This window comes from Phragmites australis, chromosome 4 (assembly GCF_958298935.1).
Source record: "Phragmites australis chromosome 4, lpPhrAust1.1, whole genome shotgun sequence".
NCBI classification, from domain to species: domain Eukaryota; kingdom Viridiplantae; phylum Streptophyta; class Magnoliopsida; order Poales; family Poaceae; genus Phragmites; species Phragmites australis.
Genome location: NC_084924.1, coordinates 1,066,732 through 1,089,791, shown reverse-complemented (window position 1 = coordinate 1,089,791; position 23,060 = coordinate 1,066,732). Strand labels below are relative to the sequence as shown.

The 23,060-nt window shown below is 41.4% G+C and overlaps 3 protein-coding genes across 7 annotated transcripts; all 3 read left to right on the top strand.

Annotated features, from left to right (window-relative positions):
- Nucleotides 1–1,588: 1,588 nt before the first annotated feature.
- LOC133915018 (cyclin-dependent kinase F-3-like) lies at nucleotides 1,589–8,583 on the top strand. Of its 4 annotated transcripts, none has more exons than XM_062358011.1 (18): nucleotides 1,589–1,747; nucleotides 2,783–3,053; nucleotides 3,139–3,217; nucleotides 3,484–3,552; nucleotides 3,649–3,738; nucleotides 4,150–4,288; nucleotides 4,371–4,473; nucleotides 4,554–4,606; nucleotides 5,021–5,087; nucleotides 6,360–6,468; nucleotides 6,541–6,606; nucleotides 6,779–6,847; nucleotides 6,927–6,987; nucleotides 7,119–7,223; nucleotides 7,455–7,489; nucleotides 7,628–7,679; nucleotides 7,869–7,953; nucleotides 8,060–8,583. In XM_062358011.1, exons 2-18 carry the CDS (start codon nucleotides 3,046–3,048, stop codon nucleotides 8,166–8,168), a joined length of 1,299 nt encoding a protein of 432 aa, XP_062213995.1. In that variant the 5' UTR covers nucleotides 1,589–1,747; nucleotides 2,783–3,045; the 3' UTR covers nucleotides 8,169–8,583. The 4 variants fall into 4 exon arrangements, 3 of the variants coding, with proteins under 3 accessions (XP_062213995.1, XP_062213996.1, XP_062213994.1); XM_062358012.1 differs by having other exon boundaries at nucleotides 1,593–1,747; nucleotides 2,946–3,053; XM_062358010.1 differs by having other exon boundaries at nucleotides 1,593–1,747; nucleotides 2,715–3,053.
- A 3,734-nt stretch (nucleotides 8,584–12,317) lies between these two features.
- Nucleotides 12,318–18,281, top strand: LOC133915017 (uncharacterized). Of its 2 annotated transcripts, none has more exons than XM_062358008.1 (3): nucleotides 12,318–12,850; nucleotides 15,618–17,046; nucleotides 17,158–18,281. In XM_062358008.1, exons 1-3 carry the CDS (start codon nucleotides 12,764–12,766, stop codon nucleotides 17,643–17,645), a joined length of 2,004 nt encoding a protein of 667 aa, XP_062213992.1. In that variant the 5' UTR covers nucleotides 12,318–12,763; the 3' UTR covers nucleotides 17,646–18,281. The 2 variants fall into 2 exon arrangements, with proteins under 2 accessions (XP_062213992.1, XP_062213993.1); XM_062358009.1 differs by having other exon boundaries at nucleotides 17,184–17,422.
- Nucleotides 18,282–21,794: 3,513 nt separating this feature from the next.
- Nucleotides 21,795–22,804, top strand: LOC133914052 (CRIB domain-containing protein RIC4-like). The gene is made up of 2 exons (XM_062357210.1): nucleotides 21,795–22,287; nucleotides 22,374–22,804. Exons 1-2 carry the CDS (start codon nucleotides 22,119–22,121, stop codon nucleotides 22,703–22,705), a joined length of 501 nt encoding a protein of 166 aa, XP_062213194.1. The 5' UTR covers nucleotides 21,795–22,118; the 3' UTR covers nucleotides 22,706–22,804.
- The last annotated feature ends 256 nt before the right edge of the window (nucleotides 22,805–23,060 follow it).

Here is a 23,060-nt window from a genome sequence, read left to right as displayed (position 1 = left end):
TGTGAAATTTATGTAACTTTACAGATGTAATGCGTGGATCAATATAACTAGGCAATAAAACAAGTGATTGTGGTGTACTACCTTTAATCTCAAATATAAGTTCATTTAGATTCGTCTTAAATCAAACCCTGTTAGTTTTAACCATAAAAAGCTAAAAAAATCATATATAATGACAACACAAGATTGTTGTTATTAGATTTATCATGAAAAATAAATTTATAATATATAACTCTTCCCATTTAAAATAATATATATTATTAATCAAAATATCATATTAGTAACCGTGTCGATATCCGGACAAACTTATATTTAGGATCACAGGAAGAATCCACTTTTCTGATGGTGTATTCTCTTCTTTTTAAATGATTGGCAGAGCTTGGATTTAGAAAACAAGTGATTCTTTTGTCCATGTTGTTAGGTATTGTAAACACTTAAATGGTGCTATAAACGCTTTTTGGTCCCTTGCAATATTATGAGATCGGGTCTTAGTCCCCTGGACTTAAAAACATTGCGATTTTTTGGAGACGAGACCCAGAAACAAGGTCCATGAAACTTGAATGAAACTGCTTCGTAATTGTGACATACCCTCTTTGAAACTTGCAAACAAATAATTTAGGCTTTTTGGATGAAAGCTGATATGAAACTTCAACCGAGCTGCCATATGGATCCAGTGGCTAGTTCGTTTGTTTATGCAATTATCCTATTTTTCTTTATAAGTCATAACTATTTTCATGGACATTTGGAAAAACAAAAATCTAACCTTGGGTAGCGTATCAAATAAACCGCATTAAGGCATAAGTGGGATGGGTACGTAGAGATAAAATAGAACTCTGTGCTAGGCCGATCAAATCATTTTATCTTAAAATTATAATGAAATTAAAAAAAAGATGATGTTTAGCATTACATGTAAAACCTAAAGATCTTTTCATTACACGAAGTTCATAATAATACTAGCTAAATGCCTATACATTGCAACGAAAATAAAAATATTAAATACAGTGGCATCAATTACAAACTTAAGGGGCGATGCCGTAATTTGACTTTTGATTAGATCTGAAAAAGAAAAAGATTCTCCACTATTTTCTATTTTCTTCATTTATTTTCATCAGTAAAGCATGTCACATACGAGAGTAAAACGTCAGAGGATGAGGGTAAATAACAAAAGTAGATAAAGTATTTAAATTTTAGAGATTTTATCAGATAAGGGAAAAATAGAAGAACAAATAACACAAAAATCAACTCATATTTTGTAAAATAGAGAAAGAGATTATTTCCACCGTCTATGACAATAAATCCAACGGGAGGTATACCGGGTCAAGTTTTCAAACGTTCCACTGTTCCTCCTCGCGAGAAAGGTTCAACACTCACACCAAAAGAAAAGCCAGGCGTACCACGGTGGTTGTACCTAGCGGGCAGCGCGACGCCGTTACGCGCTCAAATGACCAAACCACCCTCTTGGACCTTATCCATTCGAGAGCATCCTAGCCACAACCCTCCCGGCTCCCTTCGTAACTTTCCCTCACCTCTGGGGGTAATACCGTAATAACGTCCCCCGTCCCCACCATTGCTTCGCCGCCCGCCCATATCTTTTCGTCTCGTCTCGTCCGTCTCCTCCTCCTTGGCTCAATTTCTCGTCGCGCTCCTTCCAAAATATCGCCCACGATCCCCACCTCTCCTCCTTCCTGCACCCCTTCGCCGGCGCGCAGTGGAGATCCATCCGGGCGTGGATCGGCGCCTTCCTTCTCCGGTAAGGAAGCCCTGTCTCGGTTGGATGAGTTGTGGATTGGTCGTTTTGTTATGCGGTATGCTTTCGTTGCCGCGAGGACTTGAATCCAAGCAATTTCGTCCTGCCGTCGATGCGCCAATCCGTCCAGTCCTTGGAGGATTATAATTGTTGCGCGGCGGAGTGCTAATTGCTGCCTGTTTGTTCTCCATTTTTTTGAACCCCCATCCCCCGTTAAGCAGTCCCTGTTTCAAGCAATCTAATCGAATCAGGAAGCAGTTAATCTCGTCGCATTTCACGAAAAATATTTTCCCTCTGTTATTTAAACATTTCAACCGATCGCGCGTGGTGTTCGTCTTTGTTTGCTATTTGCGGGTGCCGCTTCGTTCGCGAATTCGAATCTTCTAGAGTAAGTTCTATGCGTCTTGTGCCGCACGGCCTGTCTGTGTCGCGTTAGATTTGTTCCCATGTACGCGTCATCACTTTCATTTTTTTTTTTTTTACTTTGTTTGATAGCTGTTACTGTTCGAGCACCTTTTTGCATTGTTCACGTGTTTGGAACCCTGCTGCATGTAGACTTGTATGCGATGCATATTGGGAAAATTGCACATGCTTCTAAATTCTAATATTCCCCCCTTCTTACCGAATTTGTAATTAACCAAACCTGGTAAACCTCTTGATAATGTCCAGTTATGGGGGAATCGGATTATCTGGAACAGGCTAGAAAAGTAAGTCGATTGCTGTTCGTGGCTGGTAAAGTAGTAAGTTGTAATGGAATGTAGAAAGCAACGCATTTCAGGGGTCCCAAAAAGGCTGTTAGTGTTTTGTTATGCTCAGTAGAGCTACTGTCTTGTTTGCATTTGTCGCACGAAATGATAAACTGATGCATATGTTCATATACGACCCATTGTTAGTCTGTTGCGTTACTGTTTTGAGGGTAACATCATCGGCACTGGCAAGTTTTGAAGCAAAGTTTTCTTTTCCATTGCAGATTTTCAATGTACGTTAGGCTAAAAATGCTTTGGTCTGAAACCTACCTGCTCTTTTTTCTCACCAAAGATGGTCTCAGCCAACATATATCAACACTTGTGATGATACGTCACTGAAGCTGCAATAAGCATGCCTGTTGTGCAAATAATGATGCTTAACTATTCATGCTGTGACACCCTCGAATGGAACTTTCTTCTGATGCAACCGTGTACGACCAAACTGTGTATTGAAGTGCCTGCGATGAGTTTTAGTGGTGGTGAGGGATCAAAGGTGTGGAGTTCTATTTGTGTTCAGTGATTCTTGGCAAAAGCTCTTTGGCAAAGCTTACAATCATGGAAAGGTAAGTAGTAATTATTTTGAATATTCTATATTATATGGTGTGCTGTGTGCGCGCTTAATTTTGACATGCTTCCTATTTCTTGTAGGTATAAATTGATAAGGGAGATAGGTGATGGAACATGTGGAAATGTTTTCATGGCTTATAATATAGAAACAAATGAAACTGTAAGTGCAAGGACTCACCAATGAAAACATATTTCTGTCATTTGGTATTTCTATGCTCAAGTATTTCAAATTGGAACTTTCTAGCATTGTACATCTGTGAATTATGTACAGTTTTCAACTGGTGCATGATTTTAAGGGCTCATTATCACCAACAACTCATTCAACCTATTTAAGTGAAGACTCATTTTTATTAAACTTAGCTGACACGTATGGGTATGACCACTTTTGTTGACTAACTATTTTAATGTTTTCTTGACTTCATCCAGGTTGCTGTTAAAAAAATGAAGAGACAGTTTTACCAATGGGAAGAATGCATTAGTCTGCGAGAAGTGAAGGTATTTTGTTTCGTTGTTACTGGATGTATCATATATGTATTCAACAGGCGCTGTTTTGCTACTTGTTTTCCTTATCAAAGAACCATCCCTCTGCAGGCTCTTCAGAAGCTAATTCACCCTAACATTGTGAAGCTGAAGGAGGTGACGATGGAAAACCATGAGCTGTTCTTCATCTTTGAACACATGGTTAGTCCTTTACTAATGGCATATTTTTTACCTGCGTTATGGAAAGACATTTAAATCAAAGGATAATTTACTATGCTATTGCTGCACACTGCTGAGATGATGTAGGTTTTTGTGCTGGCTAGCACCAGAATGATACTACATAGCAACATGAACATATTGTTCGCCAATGTAGTGTGTATTCACATTGGTGTATATTAACCACAAAATCAATTTGCATATGTTTCTTCACTAAATGTTGAACCGCTGTTATTTCCTTAGATTGTGATATATTATGGCTTATTCGGTGAGATATGTAAGCTTTCTGTCAGCTGGAGCTTTGGATATTTCTAAGCTGCTTTTCCTACCTGGAACTATGTGTTTTTTCCCTGTAGTGTGTCAGGTACTGAAGTGTCAACTTGTTTTCCTTTTCAGGAATGTAATTTATACGATGTCATTAGAGAAAGGCAAGCTGCATTTTCTGAAGGGGATATTCGGAGTTTTATGGTCCAAATATTGCAAGGTCTTGCATATATGCATAATAATGGATATTTCCACCGTGATTTGAAACCTGGTAATATGGCTGGCCTATATTATGTTGACTTATGCCATCTCCATACCTACAAAAAGTAATTGGAAATTTTCTGGTTGCTTAGAAAATTTGTTGGTGACAAATGGTATTGTTAAAATTGCTGACTTCGGGTTAGCAAGAGAAGTATTCTCCAGTCCTCCTTACACTGATTATGTTTCTACCAGATGGTGAGTTCTTGTATGAAATGTGCTACTTTTAGATCCATTGAACATGTGACTAACACGTCAAGATTATCTTTATTCTTTAGGTATCGGGCTCCAGAAGTTCTGCTGCAATCGTCAGCTTACACACCTGCTATTGGTGATTTCCTTTTTTTCCCATGCCCTGCCTGTTGTTGTTCTATTAACTTTCCATTTTCTTTCTCTGTGAAGCCTGTTTGATTTGCATTACCGCGATATGCATAAAAAAGGACTCCTCTTTTGCTGCAAATGATCATTAGAAAGGATTCGACGTGGGTTGCAAATCATTAGCCTGTCATACTTGTTGGTCGTTGTAAATCACGAGCCTGTCATACTCGTACCTTACTACTTCTCGTATTCATTTGATTTTACCCAGTATTGCATAAATTTCATCGCAACAAGGAAAAACGACATTTTGGTTCTTCCCATCTCGAAATGCATATAAAAACATTTGTTTATTTGTGTTTAATTAGCTTCCCCTGATGAACATTTACAATGGAGTGATATTGTCATTAATAGATGTGCAATTTCACAGACATGTGGGCCGTCGGTGCAATTTTGGCTGAGCTTTTCACATTGTCTCCGCTTTTTCCTGGTGAAAGGTTAGACTGTAATGCTGATGTTTTGTGTACTATTGCTCTATTTCTTATATATATATATTAGGCATCACATATTTATTGTAACAATGTCTTAATGCATATATGCTTCCAGCATGGCCATGTTTTCTGTTATGATCCTACGGGGATAAACATATGTCGGGAAGCGTCAGCTGCTAGGGTAGGGATTCGACTATAGATTAGGGAGACTTAGATTAATTCTCATTGCTTTATTACAATGATGCGCGGTTGCCCTTTATATAAAGAGGGGAAATTACAATCCTAAATCTACTCCAATTCATAACTTACCAAACTTATCTCCTATTGAATTGGAAACCAAATCAAATTTCTCCTAACCAAATAAAATCTAATTCTTACGAAACTTATCTCCTAATTAAACGGCAAGCCTTCGAAGCCCCACGTCGACGAAGGGTTGCAGCGTCATCGTCCCATCACAGGAGAGCACCAAATTGTCCAGATTCCATTGCCCGTGTTGTTGCTAATGATTGTTGATGAAGGCTGTAGCACCACGGTCGGTTCCGGTGGTGTCGCCCATGGAGATAGAGGTTGACGTTGGCACAGTCGCACCAAGGATGGTCTCGATGGCATCCCCCATGGAGATAGCGGCAACGAGACCATCGGTGGCACCAGCGTTGAAGGCAATTGGCGATGGACAACGAGGTGGTGTAATCAACATCACTGTTGGCCCTATTGGCGTCACCCATAGGGATGGTGATGGCGAAACCAACAGCAACGATGAAGATGAGAGCGTAGCTGAAGCCATGGGTCGGGATCAGCTGTCTCTGATACCAAATGTTATAGTCCTAAGATCATTAGGGGATAAATATCCGCCGGGAGGATAGCCGAATGGCATCGGCTGCTAGGGCAGAGATTAGACTATAGATTGGGAAGACTTAGATTATTGGTGGATACTTAGATTAATTCTCATTGCTTGATTACAATGATGCGCTGTTGCCCTTTATATAGAGAGGGGAAACTACAATCCTAAATAAACTCCAAATCATAACTTACCAGACTTATCTCCTATTGAATTGGAAACCAAATCAAACTTATCTCCTAACCAAATAAAATCCAACTCCTACAAAACTTATCTCCTAATTAAACGGCGAACCTTGATCTCCTGCCCATAACATTTTCATTGAATAATCACCCGTTTAATTTCTGCTGCAGTGAATCAGGCCATGTTTACATTGATTTCCCTTGATATTATACTATCACAGTGGTTCGGATTGCTTCTAATGTTCTATTTTATCACAGTGAGACAGATCAGCTTTACAAAATATGCACTGTGCTTGGGACTCCAGATTGTACCGTCTGGCCAGAGGGAATGAACCTTCCTCGTTCAAGTAGCTTTAAGTTTTTTCAGGTGAAACGAGTTCCATCTGCAGTCATTGGATTAATTGTTTTCCAGGCACTGATGGATTTTTCTTTTTGACAGATTCCTCCAAGAAATTTATGGGAGCTTATTCCTAATGCTTCTTTGGAAGCTGTTGACTTGATTCAGGTTCATTGATAACTTTGCTTTTATTTGTTTCTTGATGGGAAGAAATTGAGGTTTACCTAAGCATAAATTCCCAGTTTATATTCTGTGGATAATCTAGTTTTGTTGCTTATGTTATTTGTCCAATGATATTTCTCAATACTAACATGGTACCCTTTTGTTGTCATTTTGATAGCAACTTTGTTCCTGGGATCCACGAAGGAGGCCAACTGCTGAGCAAGCACTACAGCATCCCTTCTTTAATGTACTAATTTACACATGGGTTGCCTTTGGGGTACCTTTATTTGCATTTCTAGTGTACCTGACACTTGTGAGTTGTCTAGGTGTGCAACTGGGTGCCAAGACCTCTCCATGATGCTTCCCGTACAATAACAAATGAATATAGTGAGTCTTTTTTTTTATCACAGCTAATATTTGATATGTCTTAAGAATATCTGTGAAATATGAAATGTAACTTTTTGTAAATCAATGAAACATAACTGTTTTTATACTGAGCTCCCATTTCAACTTTACAGAAGCACATCCGAAATTGGAACTGAACCTGTGGGATTTCAGCACAGAACCTGATGACTGTTTCCTTGATTTGACTCTCAGTCTGAAGCCAAGTTTTCCTGGAACAGGTACATGAATATTTTGTCCCTGTCAGGTTCCTCCACAGTTTTTATCTACTGTCTACTATTGGTTGGAACAACATACTAAGGTTCAAAAATAGAAATTGGTTATGGAATGTCAACTTTTAATCTGATTGTCTTTAATGGTTTGGAGACGGGTTTCCACCACTTTCCTCGTCATTGCTAGCATGTTAACTTGCCTGCTGTGGCCTGCTGTTTTACATCTCTTTTTGGTTGCAGACCTTGCTAACCATGTTCCTCAACATACAGAAGAGGTGAGATATGATTTGAGTATTTGTGTAGACGATATGGACACAAAATTTGCAATAGAAATTTGTGTAGACGATATGGACACAAAATTTGCAATAGAATCCTATGGATGTTATACTGATGTTTGCTATGTTAACATGCAGGAAATTCTACTATACCCAGGATTTGAGAATACCCCAATCCCAGGGAAGTCGGGTATGTCCAAAAGTATATAATGTAGGATTGTTAGTTGCTTCCCCCAGAGAGTGTAAAATGGCAAAGTGATAACTGAATTTCTATGACTGATATTTGTCACATGTTACTTTGAACTAACTGGCACACGTATTTAGATGCCATTTTCAACGAAATGAAGATCACGTGGCTTCTTTGTACAACCTGTAACAGGTCTTTGGCCTCTCGTGTCATCAGATCGTCCCATTGGTGATGTTCCAGCCATGCCATCCTGGCCACAGGCATACATGGTTGACAGGTAAGCATGGCCACATTTATCGTTTGTCCTTTGCTAATTAATCTAAACTCTTTCGAAGCCAGAGTTATATACAATAATCACTGTGAATACTGTTTCTGTATTTCAGCCAAGCCTCATTGTCAGGATTATCCGGTTCTCCATTCGGCCTGTCCTTACAGCCGAACCTGTTGGAGAACCATTCACTAGCACCTATCCGGCAGGTCAATTTCTTCTGACCGAAAACACAATTAACAGATTGAGCATTCATACGATTCTTCCCTTCTCCATACGTCCAGCTTCTTGCTTTATACACTAGACTCAAATAAGTTGCGGCAGTAGAGGAAATGTATATACTATTCGTAGCTCTTGAATTTTTCTTCTTCTGGTTATTCCATATTATGTACATAACATGAGCATCTCCCAAACAGTTTTGTATGACGTTATTCCAGTGATCTGGATGAGTGATGCCTGACGAGTTCGTGAGCATCTATCTATGTGGAGTATTTTTCCTTTGTTTATGCTACTATACTGTTATAGTGGTGCTATCGAGATAGGAGTATTTCCCGGCGCAGTAAGCGAACGTCACGTCGGAGTCTTTGAGTATCATGTATGATATGACCTGACAGTTTTGATGCTACTGTATTTGGGTTAGTTTAAGGGTATTTTTAGCATTTTCTATTTAAAGTTGGTATTACTTTGTTAGGGCAACTCCAGCAGAATGTGCAAATCCAGTGGTACAGTAATTTTTTTGCGGGCTACTGTAGCGTCAGGAGCATGTTTATCCGTTGCTACAGTACTGCTACAGTATTTCGAGATAGCGCGGGTACTGCAGCAGTACACAGGGTTTGGGTCGAGAAAAATACTGTGGCAGTACTGTTTACAGAGGCTGTTAGTGGGTTCGGAGTGAGAAAAAGAGTAGTAGAAATAAGTAAATAGGGTAGTTGTTGGAGATAAAAAAATAAAGAATGTTGTAATAGTGATAAGGGATATTGTAATAATATTTTTTAGATAAAAATTTAAGATAAATGCTGGAGATGATCATAATAAAAGTGAAGTATTGAAAAGCGGAGGGAGTACGATTTTATTATCATGACCCACCCACCTGACATGTATTGGCAGCAGCAACATGCGGCGAAGGATGGACGGATCGCGGGGGTGCAGTGCAGGAGGCCGGGCGTGGTCCGCGCTGCGTGCGGCTCACCTGGCAGCTGTAGCCCGCAGCCGGGAACCCTGGCTGCGGGCAACGGCCATTGAGTATTCGATTCGATTCCACTGGCACTGGAAGCAAGAGACGCACGGCGCATCACATGGCCGAGAAGCCTTGGCAGATGCTCGGGCCAGGTAGATGCACGAGGTGAGCTGCCACGGGAAAAGCCGTGTCTTGCCCCGTCGTGTTTCTGAGCTGGCCTGGCGTAGAGAGTCTGATCAAAGTTGACACTGGAAGCCCAGGGGCGACTGACAGTAAGTAACTCTAGAGTGAAGAGCACTGACTTGAGATAAGAGTGGACGTGAATGCGTATTTCGGTATTTCCCAAAAGAAAATGAGAAAAACAGATGAATTTTGCTGCCTCCCTGGGACAGAATCTTCCCCATAAAAACACAACAGTGCTTACTAGTACGACTATTTTGCAAGGAAAATTCAGAGACGAAGGGAAAAAATTGGATGTTTTCTGGCTGGTATCATGTGGTGCGGATACAGTATCAAATTGCAATTTTTTACGAGCCTGACACGGCAAAATCTCTGAATGAATTTGATAATCGTGTTTGGTACGACGCGGATCCGCAGCAGACCAGTGCTCTCTCTCGAGCCAACAAACATGTGTTCAATGCGGTCTGAAAGACCTGCACCCGTACCCTTGACCAAGTCAGCTTGTAATCTGTCACACGCCAAGCATGCAGGCAAGCGTCTCTCTCCTTTTGTGTTCAATGTGTAGTTGTGTTGCTTCTTAAACTTTTCATCTCTAATTATATTTCTTTTATTTTATTTTCTTTCTAATTCCTCTTCCAATTCACATGAGAGAAAATCCCTTTATAAAAATAATCATAAAAAAATCGTTATAGTACTAAAAAGAACAAGAATCTTTTAGTGAAAATAACGAGGCTCGCGAAAACAAACTAATAAAGATAACCTAAACAGAGCTCAACTATCTGTCCCAAAAAACACACACACAGCTCAACACACGAAGCGTGTCACTTCACACGTGCTACATATCACCGTTGGTTTTGGCAGTACTACTTTGCTAAGATGCAGCAAAGTTGAAACACATTTTAAGTGAAAACAGACGTTTCGATGGAAAAAGGAAAAAATCTAAAGAGTTATGCCACGGAACACCCGGTTCACAAATACGTTGAAAACTGGTCGAAAACCTAGTCAATTCAGTCCACATCGAATTTTGAATTCGACCAGTTTTCGGATTTAAATTAAAAAAATAAAAAAATCACAAAAAATCTAAAAATTCTAGAGACATTCTAAAACCTTCTGTGAAAAAAATAATAATGTCCTTTGCATCACATTTCACGAAGAGGAAGTTTGGGGAAAAAAGAAAAAAAAACATGATTTAAATATTAACCTGCAAACATTTTTTTAAGGTGTACTTTAAGATGATCTATAAAATTAGTTTCACTTCATTTAGAGTTTATTAATTTCCCCATAATTTTTACAAAGTTCACAAGCATAAAGTGAACATGTTAAGAAAAAACACTATAATTAACTTTTTCATGTTTACCACTATTTTTCCAACACAAAGCATTTTTTAAGTAAACTAATAAAAGTGGTTTCACTAATTTTGGGGTGTGATGGGTTAGTTATGAATTAATCTAGTTGCAACATATTTACTCAATCCTACATGTCACAATAACTATTTCATGATTTCATGTATTTTTAAAAGATAGAGGATCATGTAATAATACTAAAAAATTGGTTTCATGATTTTTTTATTAGCAAATAATTAACTATGCATTTAACTAAGTTTAGAAAATAATTTTTCTCACAGAAAATATAATTTTTTTCATGATTATAAATACCTTTATCTGGTAGATCATGTTACAAGAAAACCAACAAAATTTGTTTCACTTGATTTGAAACTCAGATGAATTAGTTATCGATTTTACAAAGTTGAGCTATTTTATGTTTTTTCTTGAATTTTACTGAAATTCGATAAAACCGAACGGTTTTTGATGCAATTCGAGCGGTTTTCATAGAAAATCGAATGGTTTTTTACTACAAATGAAATATGAAAAATGCAGTCAGTTTTCGATAAAATTCAGTTAGTTTTCAGCTAAATTCAGTCGATTACCAAATAGCTGATTCCACCGAATTTTGCCTTTGTCAAACCAGTTTGACCGGTTTGAATTCGGCTAAATTCTCTCTAAATTTCCATCGTATTTTCCAATATTCTTAAAAACCATGAATTTGTCATATAGCGAATTCCGACCCTCCACCGTATTTGTGAACCCTGCTAAACACATGCAAGGGAGGGGTGCCAGTGACCGTACATGAAGCTTCGGCTACTTAACTAAAACCATTGGATTACGGTTTCCTTAGAAAAGTTAGTGAAGCAGCCAAGATATTACTTTCTAAAGAATAATAAGACAAAATAGCGCATATATATCTCCGTTTAAAAAAATACACAATGTTTATAGTGCTTCTCTGAGATGACACTTCACTTTAAAAGTAGCAACTTAACTAGTAAGGGTATTACTATTTTCGCACTGAGCGTTGATAGAACCGTAAATCCATTGCGGTGTATCCTATCATGTCGCATTTGCACTCTACTAACTAAATGTGGATGTGAACTATAGTAATAATGTATTCGGAAGGCTTTTACACAACATTGCTGATCAATAAATTTCCTTGTTTTCACTGTCTCTTCTCTTTGTGGCTTTTCCATGTCTTACGCTACCGCTACATCCACATGCATTATAAAAAAAAGAAAAACTACATTCACATACATCCTCCGATCATAAATACTTATAACTTTGATTAAGATTTGATCAAACTTTTAAAATTTTGACTGTCAATAACATTTTAACTATTTAGTTTGGAAAAAATCATATATATATATATATCTTAAAAAATACTTTTATATTATTATATTTTTATTAGATATTATAACTATATTATAATAGAAAATAATGGTCAAATTGAACATAAAGACTAAAAAATAAAAAATAATAAGTATCTATAACTAGAGCAAGTAACATGTTAAGAAATCTTTGTGGCAAGAAAATGGGGAGGCATGAGAAAATGACTAGCACAGAAGGGCTGGAAAAGCATGAAGCTAACAATGGAGCAAACAATAAAATAAAATAAAACCCGAAATAACACCACCATATGTTTGGGTGGGTTCCCCTTCTCCGGCTATATATGCCCCTCCCCGGTGTCCTACCTCCGGTTTCCTCCCCCCTTCCCCCGTCCCTCACCTCGCCCTTGTTGCGGTGGAGTGCCCCCAATCCTCCTCTCGTCTTCCTCCTCAACCCCACTCTCCCTCCAAATCCAACGCCGCGGCGCGGGAAAGGCGGAGCAGAACGAAAATAAGAAACAGGAGACCGGATAACGCTCGAGGTCTCGATTTGATTGGGGTTGCGGCTGGGCCGGATTGGATCCTCGGATCCCCCGCTAGGAGGGGAATTCGGGGCCCAGATCCCCGCGATTCCGGTGGCGGCGGCGGCGGGGATGAGAGGCCGGAGGGCATGGTTGTGGTTGGCCCTGGCGCGGGAGGAGTGAGGCGGCTGCGCCCAGCAGCAGCAGCAGCGGCGGCGGCGGCAGGGGGACAGCCTGTGGTTGAGGCGGTTTGGCGGTGGGTGATCCCGGGCCCGAGACGCCCGTGCCATGTCTCGCTGCTTCCCGTTTCCGCCACCAGGATATGAGAACACCGCGCGCCCCGACGCCCAGCTAGCCTCGCACCTGCTCGACAAGGTGGAAACCCCGCACTTCTCCCGCTCCCCGCACGCCGGCCCCGTCCCTAGCTTGGCTTGCTCATTCACTGATCGCCCCCTTGGGGTCGCCCGCTGCTAATACAGTACAGACTTTTGAAGCATTAGAAATTTAAGATGGTTGCTTATAGAATTTTGGACTTGGCGTTAGCTCACATTTGGTGGGGGAATAGGAAGTTAGGGCAAGTTAGTTAGGGTCTCTGAGAAATTTTAGCACTATTTGAGTTCCTCCAGCTGAGATCGCCACCGTTACAAGATGTCCTAGGCCGTTATATAGGGGATCCTTGTCCGGTGAGCTCAGTGATTGGGGGGGGACTCAGGGAGCGTAGTATTGCTGAATCAATGCTTTCTTAAAGAACATCCCTGATTACACGAACTAGATAATTAGGGCTGCATGTTAGGTAGAGGTGGATGTTTCATCTCGATGAATCAACGGAAGAGTAAGTACTGCTGTGCGGTGGTTTTTTGGTTATTGATTAAGGCTTCGGCCATGCAAGGTTTGATTACGTTGAAGGGGCTAGTAGATTATTTATCATACCAGCTTGGTTTCTGAGATATGCTTTTAAAAAACTGCGACTTAATTGCTTTGCACCGTTCCCATAGTTGGAAAACTGTCTACATGTTGGTAAACAAGGATGTGAATAATGTTATGGAGATGTTATTGCTGGTAGCTAGTGACTACAGTTGAAGATCACATGAAGATCACATATTCGACCCATCAATAACCACCTTGTGTCCATATCTTGCAACTATAGTTGAAGATCACATGAAGAGTTAGATCGGTTAGTTTTTGTAATGTATTGTCATTGCATGACATGATGGCTTATGCTTTAGGCATTTTACCAGTATATTTCCCTTTTTGGATTTGTTATCTGTCCTTGTTTCACCACCAGGGCACCATGGAGGTTAACATGAAGTTGTTGGTGTCATACTACATTCTGAAACAATTGTGACTCTATGCTGTCTAGCGGGTACATCTGCTGGATTCATTGGCTGATGTGCCTTCTTTTTTTACTTGCATATAGGATTCAGTGCTGCTAACCAACTAAGAGAATAACAACTACGGTACTGTAAACACTATGTCCAGTAAGTTCTCAAGGTTCGTAGAGGGAAAAGAAGGGTAAAAAAGGGGTGGTGGTGGAGGGGTATGCTAGAGCCTAGGGACCTTTTTATCATTGTTCTTATCAAGTCGAGTTATGTTTCCTTGCATCATCATGCTTACAGACAGTTCTATCCCCAACAGACAGAAGGCTTGCCACTGGTTTTCTTCTTGTTATATGTGATTTTTATGTGTCGGTGTTCCGGTGATTGGTTAGATTAAAATGAAGTAGAAACATAGTATGCTAGACATAATACTGTCTGGATTGCCTAATGTGAAATACTACGTTTTTTAAAAGCTTAAGAGTGCAAACTTTCCTAGTATAAGAGTTCCTTCGGACACTACAATAGGTAGAGATATTTCCGTCTTTCCTTAGCCATTATTATCATCAAGTTGTCGATTGTTAAGCATTAACTTCCCGGTTCCACTGACGTCACCCTTAGATAGAGTTACTCAATTGATACAGAGATGCGCTTAAAGTGGGGGGTGTGCTATCCCTATCGGGCTGGGCCCTTCCCCATAAGGCCCCTCCGTTGGGGCATAAACGCCCTCCTGCTACCCAAATGCACTTAGGTAGAAGCAGACAGCCGATTTGAACCTTTCTTTATTAGGAGGTTACGGAAAACTGGGCTTTCTGAAACAAATCACTGGAAGCACCCACACAACAAGCCCATGAAATGTAAACATTGCAGGTCTGTAGCACTTAATAAGGGGGATAAGTCTTGGCTGGAGGTCTGGGTCATTAGTTTCTGTTATAAACAGTTCTTTGATCATGTTTATTATTTGTGCTATGATTAGCCTTTGCTGTAAGCTTTATTTAATGTTTCTTTTAAGTTACAATCCGTTCCAGAGTTACGACGCCTACTTCATCTGGTGTATAGAACTTGTCTTTTTCTTGCACAAGTTTAGATGTGTAAAAGTATGCTGCGTTAGACTGTTTAGCCGACTACTCTTTCCTTGTTAAATAGATTGCATGTCCTTCCAACCTTCTTTACACGTTTAATCCTTCCATAAAATCGAGTGCAATTTCACAATAAAAAATTGCGATTCTATTGCCAACTTGATTTGGGATCATGTTTTTGAGCAAACACAGCGGTTAACTTAATGTGCGTCGTTAATCTTAAAGGATATTGACTTGAGAGCGCAGAAAATACTATAATTATCTGGTTCCTCTCAGATTTATCGGCAAAATAAGCTGAAGCTGTGGTCAGAAAGCCAGCTTATTTGCTTATCTGTTTGCAATTTTTGAGCAGTGGGCTCGAAAGTAACATTTCTGGTACAAATATAATAAGGTTAAAACACTAAAAGTGTACCAGTGTTGTTCAGTGATTATATTGGTTTTCGTAGTGTGGGTACAAAAATAACATCTGATAAAAAATTAATGGACATAATTACTACTTACTAGTTAGTAATTTGTCGTTTAGTATGCCTTTAGGCAGCAGTAATCCTGAATAGTTGTGTGACAAGTTTATCTCCTGTGTTCATCCGGGAAGATTACTGTTTATCTACTTGGACATTTTAGTTAATTATTATTTTTTAATTTTGCAATGTATTTCACTAGTACTATGCTCCCTGCATTTCGTTTTTATTCATTTGTTAGCTATTGTATGCTTGAAATTTTCTTGACTTGAAAACAATGTTCTCATTTCAGGAGAAACACAAGGAGAAGAAGCATAAGAAGGACAAAGAGAAAAAAGACGGTAAAGAAAAGAAGGATAAAAAAAGGAGTAAAGATAAGCACAAAGATAAGAAAGATCGAAAAGAAAAACACAAAGACAAGAAAAAGGACAAGAGCAAAGATAAAAGCAGGGAATCAGGAGAAGGAACTGAAAGACATGGTGAGACTCTCCATGATCAGAAGTTTGAAGAGAGCAGCAGGAAGTCCGGAGAAATTAAGGATCCTAAATTCAGGGAGGACTTGGTCAGAAAGTTACAGGATGAGAAAGGGGTGGCGAGTCGACCTGTTGAAAATTTTGCTCTTTCAAATGATCGAAGCCGTGGAGGCTTCAGTGCTTCACCTGCAATGGAGAATGAAAGAACTGCAGTTAATAAAATGCATATTCACTCTAGTAATGCTTCAAGGAAAAATGAGGGATTGGGACAACAGAGGATCAACATCAATCAACAAAAGAATGGGATATCAATGCGACATTGTGAGAACAACACCAGTTCAGCTCAAAGAACTCCTGATGGCTTTGTACCAGGATCTGCGATGGAGAAGGAAAGAGTCAGAGTCGCAAGGCCACCTTCGAATACTGAATCCGCACCCAGGAAAGAGGGGATGGGACAGCGAATCAGTAACATTAGCATACTGGTTCAGAAGAGAACTGAGAATACAAACAAAGAGATTGCGAAGAAAGAAGTTGGCACTGCCTCTCCATTGCTTCCAAACCCTTTTAATGCTATGCATAAGGGAAATGGCAAGGTTGGTAGGCCACTGGAGAACACACCAACATCCACACAGAGTTTTGACAGTCTGTCAACATCTAACCCAGCGGCAGGGATGGATAGAGGACTACCTAGGCCAACAATCCCAAGCCCAAGCATTACAATTCGGAGACCAAATGGGATGGTACAGCCACCTCAAAACCTTTCTGTTTCTGCTAAGAAACCTGACGTGGGAGGCCTTTCACCTGCTACGGGGAAGGAAAAGGAACAAGGTGGAAGGATGCTACAGACTAATATTTCAACTGATCAGAAACTGGTTTTGTCAAAACCTCCAGCTGTGGAGAAAGCTGCAGATGGACGAGCTGAAAGGATGGAGAAAGTCAGAGATGGGGCGCCTGATCTTGCTAAGAAAGGGGACAAAAAGAGTGACCGGCATGAGAAAAAGAAAAGGAAAGAGAAAGATAAACACAAAGAGAAGAAAAAGGAGAAAGAGGCAAAGAAGGAGAAAGAGGAACATAATGACAAAGAGCATGATAAGCTAAGAGAAAACAATATAAATTATCCAATAAATAGTCTTCGCATGAAGCCCTCAGTCCCTCCTTTAGCCCCACCAATTGATGATGGGAAAGCTATTCTACCTGAAGAAAGCCTGAAGAAGAGAAAGAATCATGAGATGAATGGTTACTTACAAAGTGAGTTCCTAGCTTTGCTTTTTTTGCACTTACCAGCATTATGTAGTCTTGTAGGACACCACTATACTTTCCTGCTGTGCTTTATATTATAAGACTTCTGATGCTGTACAGACCATCATGATATGCGGCCTACAAAGTTGCCGAGACCAGCCCTCTCCAACAATCGTGTGGAGAATGGTTCAGCATCTCATGTAGCCGCGCCACTCTCTTCTGTGAAGCCAGATGCCATGAATGTTGAAAAGGCTGAATGGCTCCATAAGAAGGAAGAGAAGATCAATGGCAACCAAGAAGCTCAGCAATCTCCAGTTGATTCAGGGCCATGGGATCCTGTGGTTGCTTATGAGAATGGCACACCTTCTAGGAAGCCGCCTCACCCAGACGGCAAGTATCTTAGCCAGATATACAGCATTCCTGAAGAACCTCAAATGACGGAATGGCCTGAGCATGATGGTGAGGACTGGCTGTTCAACCAAGGTAGCACCCAACCAAGGAAGCCCAATTCAGAGCCTGAGTCTGATGGAGCGCCCCAAGTGTGGGCTCAGGCTCTGAAAATGGACCCGGCTGATGTCATTGCTTTACCATACGTCATCCCTTTTTAGTTAAATGCTGCTCAAACCGCTGGGTGACAATTCTCTGAAGTAGCTGAGCACTGAAACATGAAACCACACCACTGCTTGTTTCTGCTACTGCTGCTTTGCTACAATTTGTGTAGCTCGGCCCGCATGTAGCTGTTCTTATAACTGCATGCACCCTTCTAGGTTGGTGCATGGCACACAGCACTTGTGAGAGTTGACTTGGCAACGAGTGCTGCGTGGAGAAACAGTGTTGGTTGCCACAAGAGGTTGGATTCTGTAACGGAGTGATTAGCTGTTATCGCTGCACAATTTTGATCTGCACGGTGTAAAAGATTTTTAATACCAAAATGTACATTAGAGGGGGGCGAGGAGAGAAGAGGGAGTCTTGAGATTCATTTATAGTAGTCCGATTGATTTGAGTTGCTGACTGAGAAAATCTGCTTCTGCTTGATTTGTTCCAAAGTTGGCACTTCACCGTGACTTGTCTTCCTGTGTATATAGTTCTAGTTTACATAGATGATTTGGTGTCCTGAGGTTGTAACTTTACTTATTCCACGGCATTAATGTTGAAGAGTCATATCACCTCGTGTCACATTGCGAGGCGTGATCAGAAGAGGATGACTTGTGAATTGATTTAGTATACCATTTGACCTTTTCGCATATCATATTGCTTTACATGGTTTGGTTGCCTTGTTCTAAACTGTTTGCATGGTTGGTTGGTCTTATGATATTTGCTCCCCCGGGAATAGTCATTTGATGTAGCCACTGCTGTTCAGATACCAGTTTCCCTTGCCCTCTGCGTCTTTCCTTTTGAACTGCCAATGAAATCGTGCTGAAAGTTGTCGATCTTGCATTTCCCTTGTATAATCAGGAGTTTTTGTCTATATCCTTTCAGTTTGCATTTCTTTTTTGCAAGGAGCGTCTATCATGAACTGAGCCTGGCTTAAATTTTGATGCCTCCGTGTCTTGCAAGTTCATGTGGCACATGACTGCTGCTCTGTACAAGCATCTGTTTCAGATCAAAGAAAATACCAGTATTCTCCAGAGTTCAAAATGAAGTTGCCACTCCCTTCTTCCCCGCACGTCCTGTTCTTCCAATGCTATGTGTATGCGTCGATTTTACCAGGCATCTAATAGTTGATCACATGCGTAACATCAGGAATACCGATACCACGCTCTGCAACATCAGCAGCCACAAGAACATTGAACCGGCTGATCTCTCTCTCTCTCTCTCTCTCTCTCTGGTCTTGTGACTTCCCTCCATGTGTTGCAGAACACAATGGCTGTCTGCTAGCTCGTCTCCCAGATCCCTGAGTATCTTGTTGAACCGTCACATATTCTCTGACTCCTTCACCATGATCACGTTCTGGGTGCGATTAGATCAGTGGCCTTGCCAGGCGTACCGACAACCGGGTTCTGGAGATACTTCCTAGCAACTAAGACGCTCCACAGCAGGCGGCATGGTGGCGCTGAACATATAAGTAGCTCTGCAAATTAATCCTCTTGTCATCAAGTTCCTCGTCTTCGTTCTCAGGTTTCAAGTTACTCGGTGGCATCGCGTCAAGCCGTCATTTTTCAAAACTCATATCAACCATCCTATCAGCCTCGTCAAGGACAACATAGTTGAGCACAACACAACACGCCTCCTCTCCAAGCAAGCAAGAAGCCGACCAGGTGTTGCAATTACAAGCCAAGGCTCGTTATTCCACAGGCCGGCGGCTTGTTTGCTTCCTCGTCTCGTAGCTTGGGATAGCAAGGCAACAACCCAGAACCGATCCATCCGTCTGGCCGCCCACACGTATCTGTCCATCTCTGCATGCCATGATCATGCATGCAGTGGCATGTCCATTTCTGCAGGCGCCAAAAGAAGTAGCAGTACCTTTTTTTCTTTCTTTTTTTTTACCTTGTACTACCGAGAATTCATTGAGTGGACCCTAACCACCGAACCTAGCTTCAAGTGCCGATTTTTGTAGCATTTGTAAATTGACCCACATGTATCATGCAGTATGGTATGCCTACTTTTGCTTTCAGCGGTAGCTAACAAGCTTATAAAGCTAATGTAATATAACCCTCAGCTCCAATCGTCTGTACATGGTTGTCTCTGTCAGTGTTAGCACGCACTGATTAATCAGGAGTGTATATATACTCCCTTTCTATTAGATATTTTGAAGAAGTATGTACATATTAGTATATATATCTCAGAAGAAAAAAATATTTCACTTATAAAGAAATATATACATATCAGAAAATAGCATATATATATATATCATTTCAGTTATAATATGATCAACTATGAATCAAATTAGGAGTATGTACTCTTAGGGGTACAAATTAGTTTTCATAGAGAGAGAGAGTGAGTAGTGACAGTGAGAATCGATCGGTATCTCTGTACGGGATCAGTGTCGACGTGCTCACTGCACCCACCTCCACCAACAACCATGAACCATCTGCAGAGAGAGAGAGTATCACGCTCACACCGCTTTACCCAAGTCTTTTCGTCTTCAGCTCGGCTCCCCTTTTTGCGAGTGCCCCTCCCTGCAGAATCGCTTGCACCCCACTCCAGAAATCAGTGCCCATCTCTCTCCTCCCCTGGGAATTGGAAGCGGTTGGTTCCTGCAACCAAGCCTGCACCTGCAGCAACGCATGCAGCTGCAGTGCAGCCATTATCCATTTTCTGCATGCAGCTGATGCAAGCAAGCGAGATATATGAACAATTGTATGAGCAGGTGTGAAGCGAAGTGAAGCTGCATCGATAGATCTAGCGTGCACGGCTCCAGTGGATGCATACATGAGAGTGCGTGTGAGAGCTTTTTGCCTTGCCCTGATACTGGCTTGGTCCTAAAGGCAAGTGAGAATAATAAGGGGACAAAATGGGTCCATGTGGCCATTTTTCTAATCCTTTTACTTTCCTTGATAGGTTTGTGCAATCAGATTTGGTTTAAGTTCATGCGAACAATCTCTTTCTCATTCCTTTGCTTTCATTTTCTATGGGCAAATGGAAAGCAGGTTGTTGGAGAAGAGACCTATGAACCTCAGCCGAATCCATAGAAATATGAAACTGAAGATTGAAAGAAAAAGGTTTCATGCGCGTGGCCATTTTTCCATCTCTTTTTCTTGCTTAGATTTGGTTTAAGTAGATGCGAGCAATCTCTTTCTCATTCCCTTTGCCTCCTTTTCTTATACGTACCAAATGGAATTGGAAAGCAGGTGGTTGGATTGGAGAAGAGACTCGTGAACCTCAAGCCAAATCCGGTACCAAAAAAAAAAAAATGAAATAGAAGCGTGAAAGATTATGAAATGGAATCTAAAGCAGATGATTCGTGACTTCATGACACTTTTCTCTACACCTGCTTGATCTTACTAGGAACTACTGTGAAGGGTTCATTCTACAACCTACATCTCTGGATGTTACCTACGTAATTAAGCTGATAATATAAACATGGACGCCAGGTATTCATGCATCATGACTCAAAAGATACACTTCTTAAGCTCCCAAGTCCATAAGTATTAGCATGACACGTCGATCGAAACAATGCATTAGGAAGATACTTAAGCATACCCAGTGTTGTCCATCAAAATGTGTGTGTGTATATATACAGAAGTGAGCAAGGCACCACGAGATGAAGATGCAGAGACCACAAAGGGAAAGGAGTAGCAAATGATTCTGTGTCGGTCGGTCAAACCGGCCTAGAGTTAATTAGTGGACCGATTAAGCAAATCCACCTCTTACTCCATTTGGAAGTGGTCAATGCCCCTGTCCTCTGAGCTCCAGCTACTGTGTATAGTTTAGACAGAAATTATATATGTTGACTAGTGTCGAACACAATGAGGTACTCGATTACGTATGCAGATAATTAAGAGGGCATGTTCATATCATCATATCCCAGCAGCAGCAATAAGAATTCCTAATGCCAAGTACAAAGCGTTAAAGGCATGATCCGAAAGGATACTACTGTTACCGTAGAATGCAATTTGGTAGGATTGATGGTTGTAATCTCTCTGACATGTTTTCATCTTATCTCTAGGATCGCTCGTGCGTAAATAAAACCTACCATAACAGATCCTACCCTATAACACGGAGATCATTTGGATCAAGATTGAGAATATCATGTCATGCCAGTCTCTCTCTCTCTCTCTCTCTCTCTCTCTCTCTCTCTCTCTCTCCAGCAGCAGCTACCACTGCACTTCTTTCTGTCTTTCTCTCGCACCAAACATTGCCCTTTCCCATATTTTCTTCTTCCTTCTGGCCCCTCTTTCCATATATACTGTCGACTGTCGTCAATCATGCGTTCTTGGTAGCAAAGCCAAAAACACAAGCCCAACCCCAGCATCCATTAATCTGCAGCCATATAAACAAGAGAGGCAGGTCGGCCACTTGTGCAGCGTCTCTTTGTCTTTCCCTCCTCCTCCTCTCCCTTACTCCTTGCTCTCCTCTCACCCTCTACCATTCATAATCCCCTTCGTGCCGGCGCCTCTGCTACTCCACCTCTGCCTCCCATGAAGGACCGCCGAGGCAGCGGCGACCGCTTCGCCGTCTTCCCCTTCTCCATGGACTGCATGTCGCAGTCCGCCGTCTCCGTCGCCGACCCGCACGAGAAGAAGACACAGAGCGACGACCCCTCGTCGTCCTCCTCCTCCACCACCGCCACCACCAACACAACTCAGAGTAAGTTCTTGGCAATGATCAAGACCAGCTGGAGATGATAGATCGCTCGATTATGTTCATGCTGACAAAGGTGTAACATTCCAAAGGTTCAGAAGGTGGCGGTGAGACCATGAAGGCGAAGGCCGCGACCACGCCGGCGTCACCAGGAATCGTCGCCGCAGGGGTTCAGAGGCTGATCAAGGGGATGAAGAGCCTGTCGCAGATGTTCACGGTGTACGACGACGACGAAGAAGAGGAGCGGGAGATGGTGATAGGGTACCCGACGGACGTGCAGCACGTGGGGCACATCGGGTGGGACGGGCACGGGCTGAACAAGGTCGGCGCCATGGGCATGGTGAACGCCTTCTCCCTGCCATCCTCCCTCTCCCTCCGGCAACTCGAGATGGCCATGGAGCAGGCGGCGCATGCTTCAGCTTGACCGCAACACTTGAAATCAAGTTAGCCTGAGTGATGGTGGTGGTAAAATATTAACATGGGTGGCGATGATTTGCATTGAAAATTACATGCCTTCGTTTTTTTTTTTTAACTTTTGGTGAGCCTGAGATGAGAAGCATATCAATTTGTGTATATATGCATATGCCAAAACCTCTATAGATTGTGAGAGTTCTCATATATCTCCAACAAACACTGGTGTGATGCTGCTTGCTGGAATATATGTTTGCGTTGTGCGCGTGAGTCATATGTGTTTTACTTTTAATTTGGACCCAAAAAAACCAGCTCATGGCTAATTGGCTATGCATGTGAGCAGAGGAGGGATTGAGTATTCTTAGCAT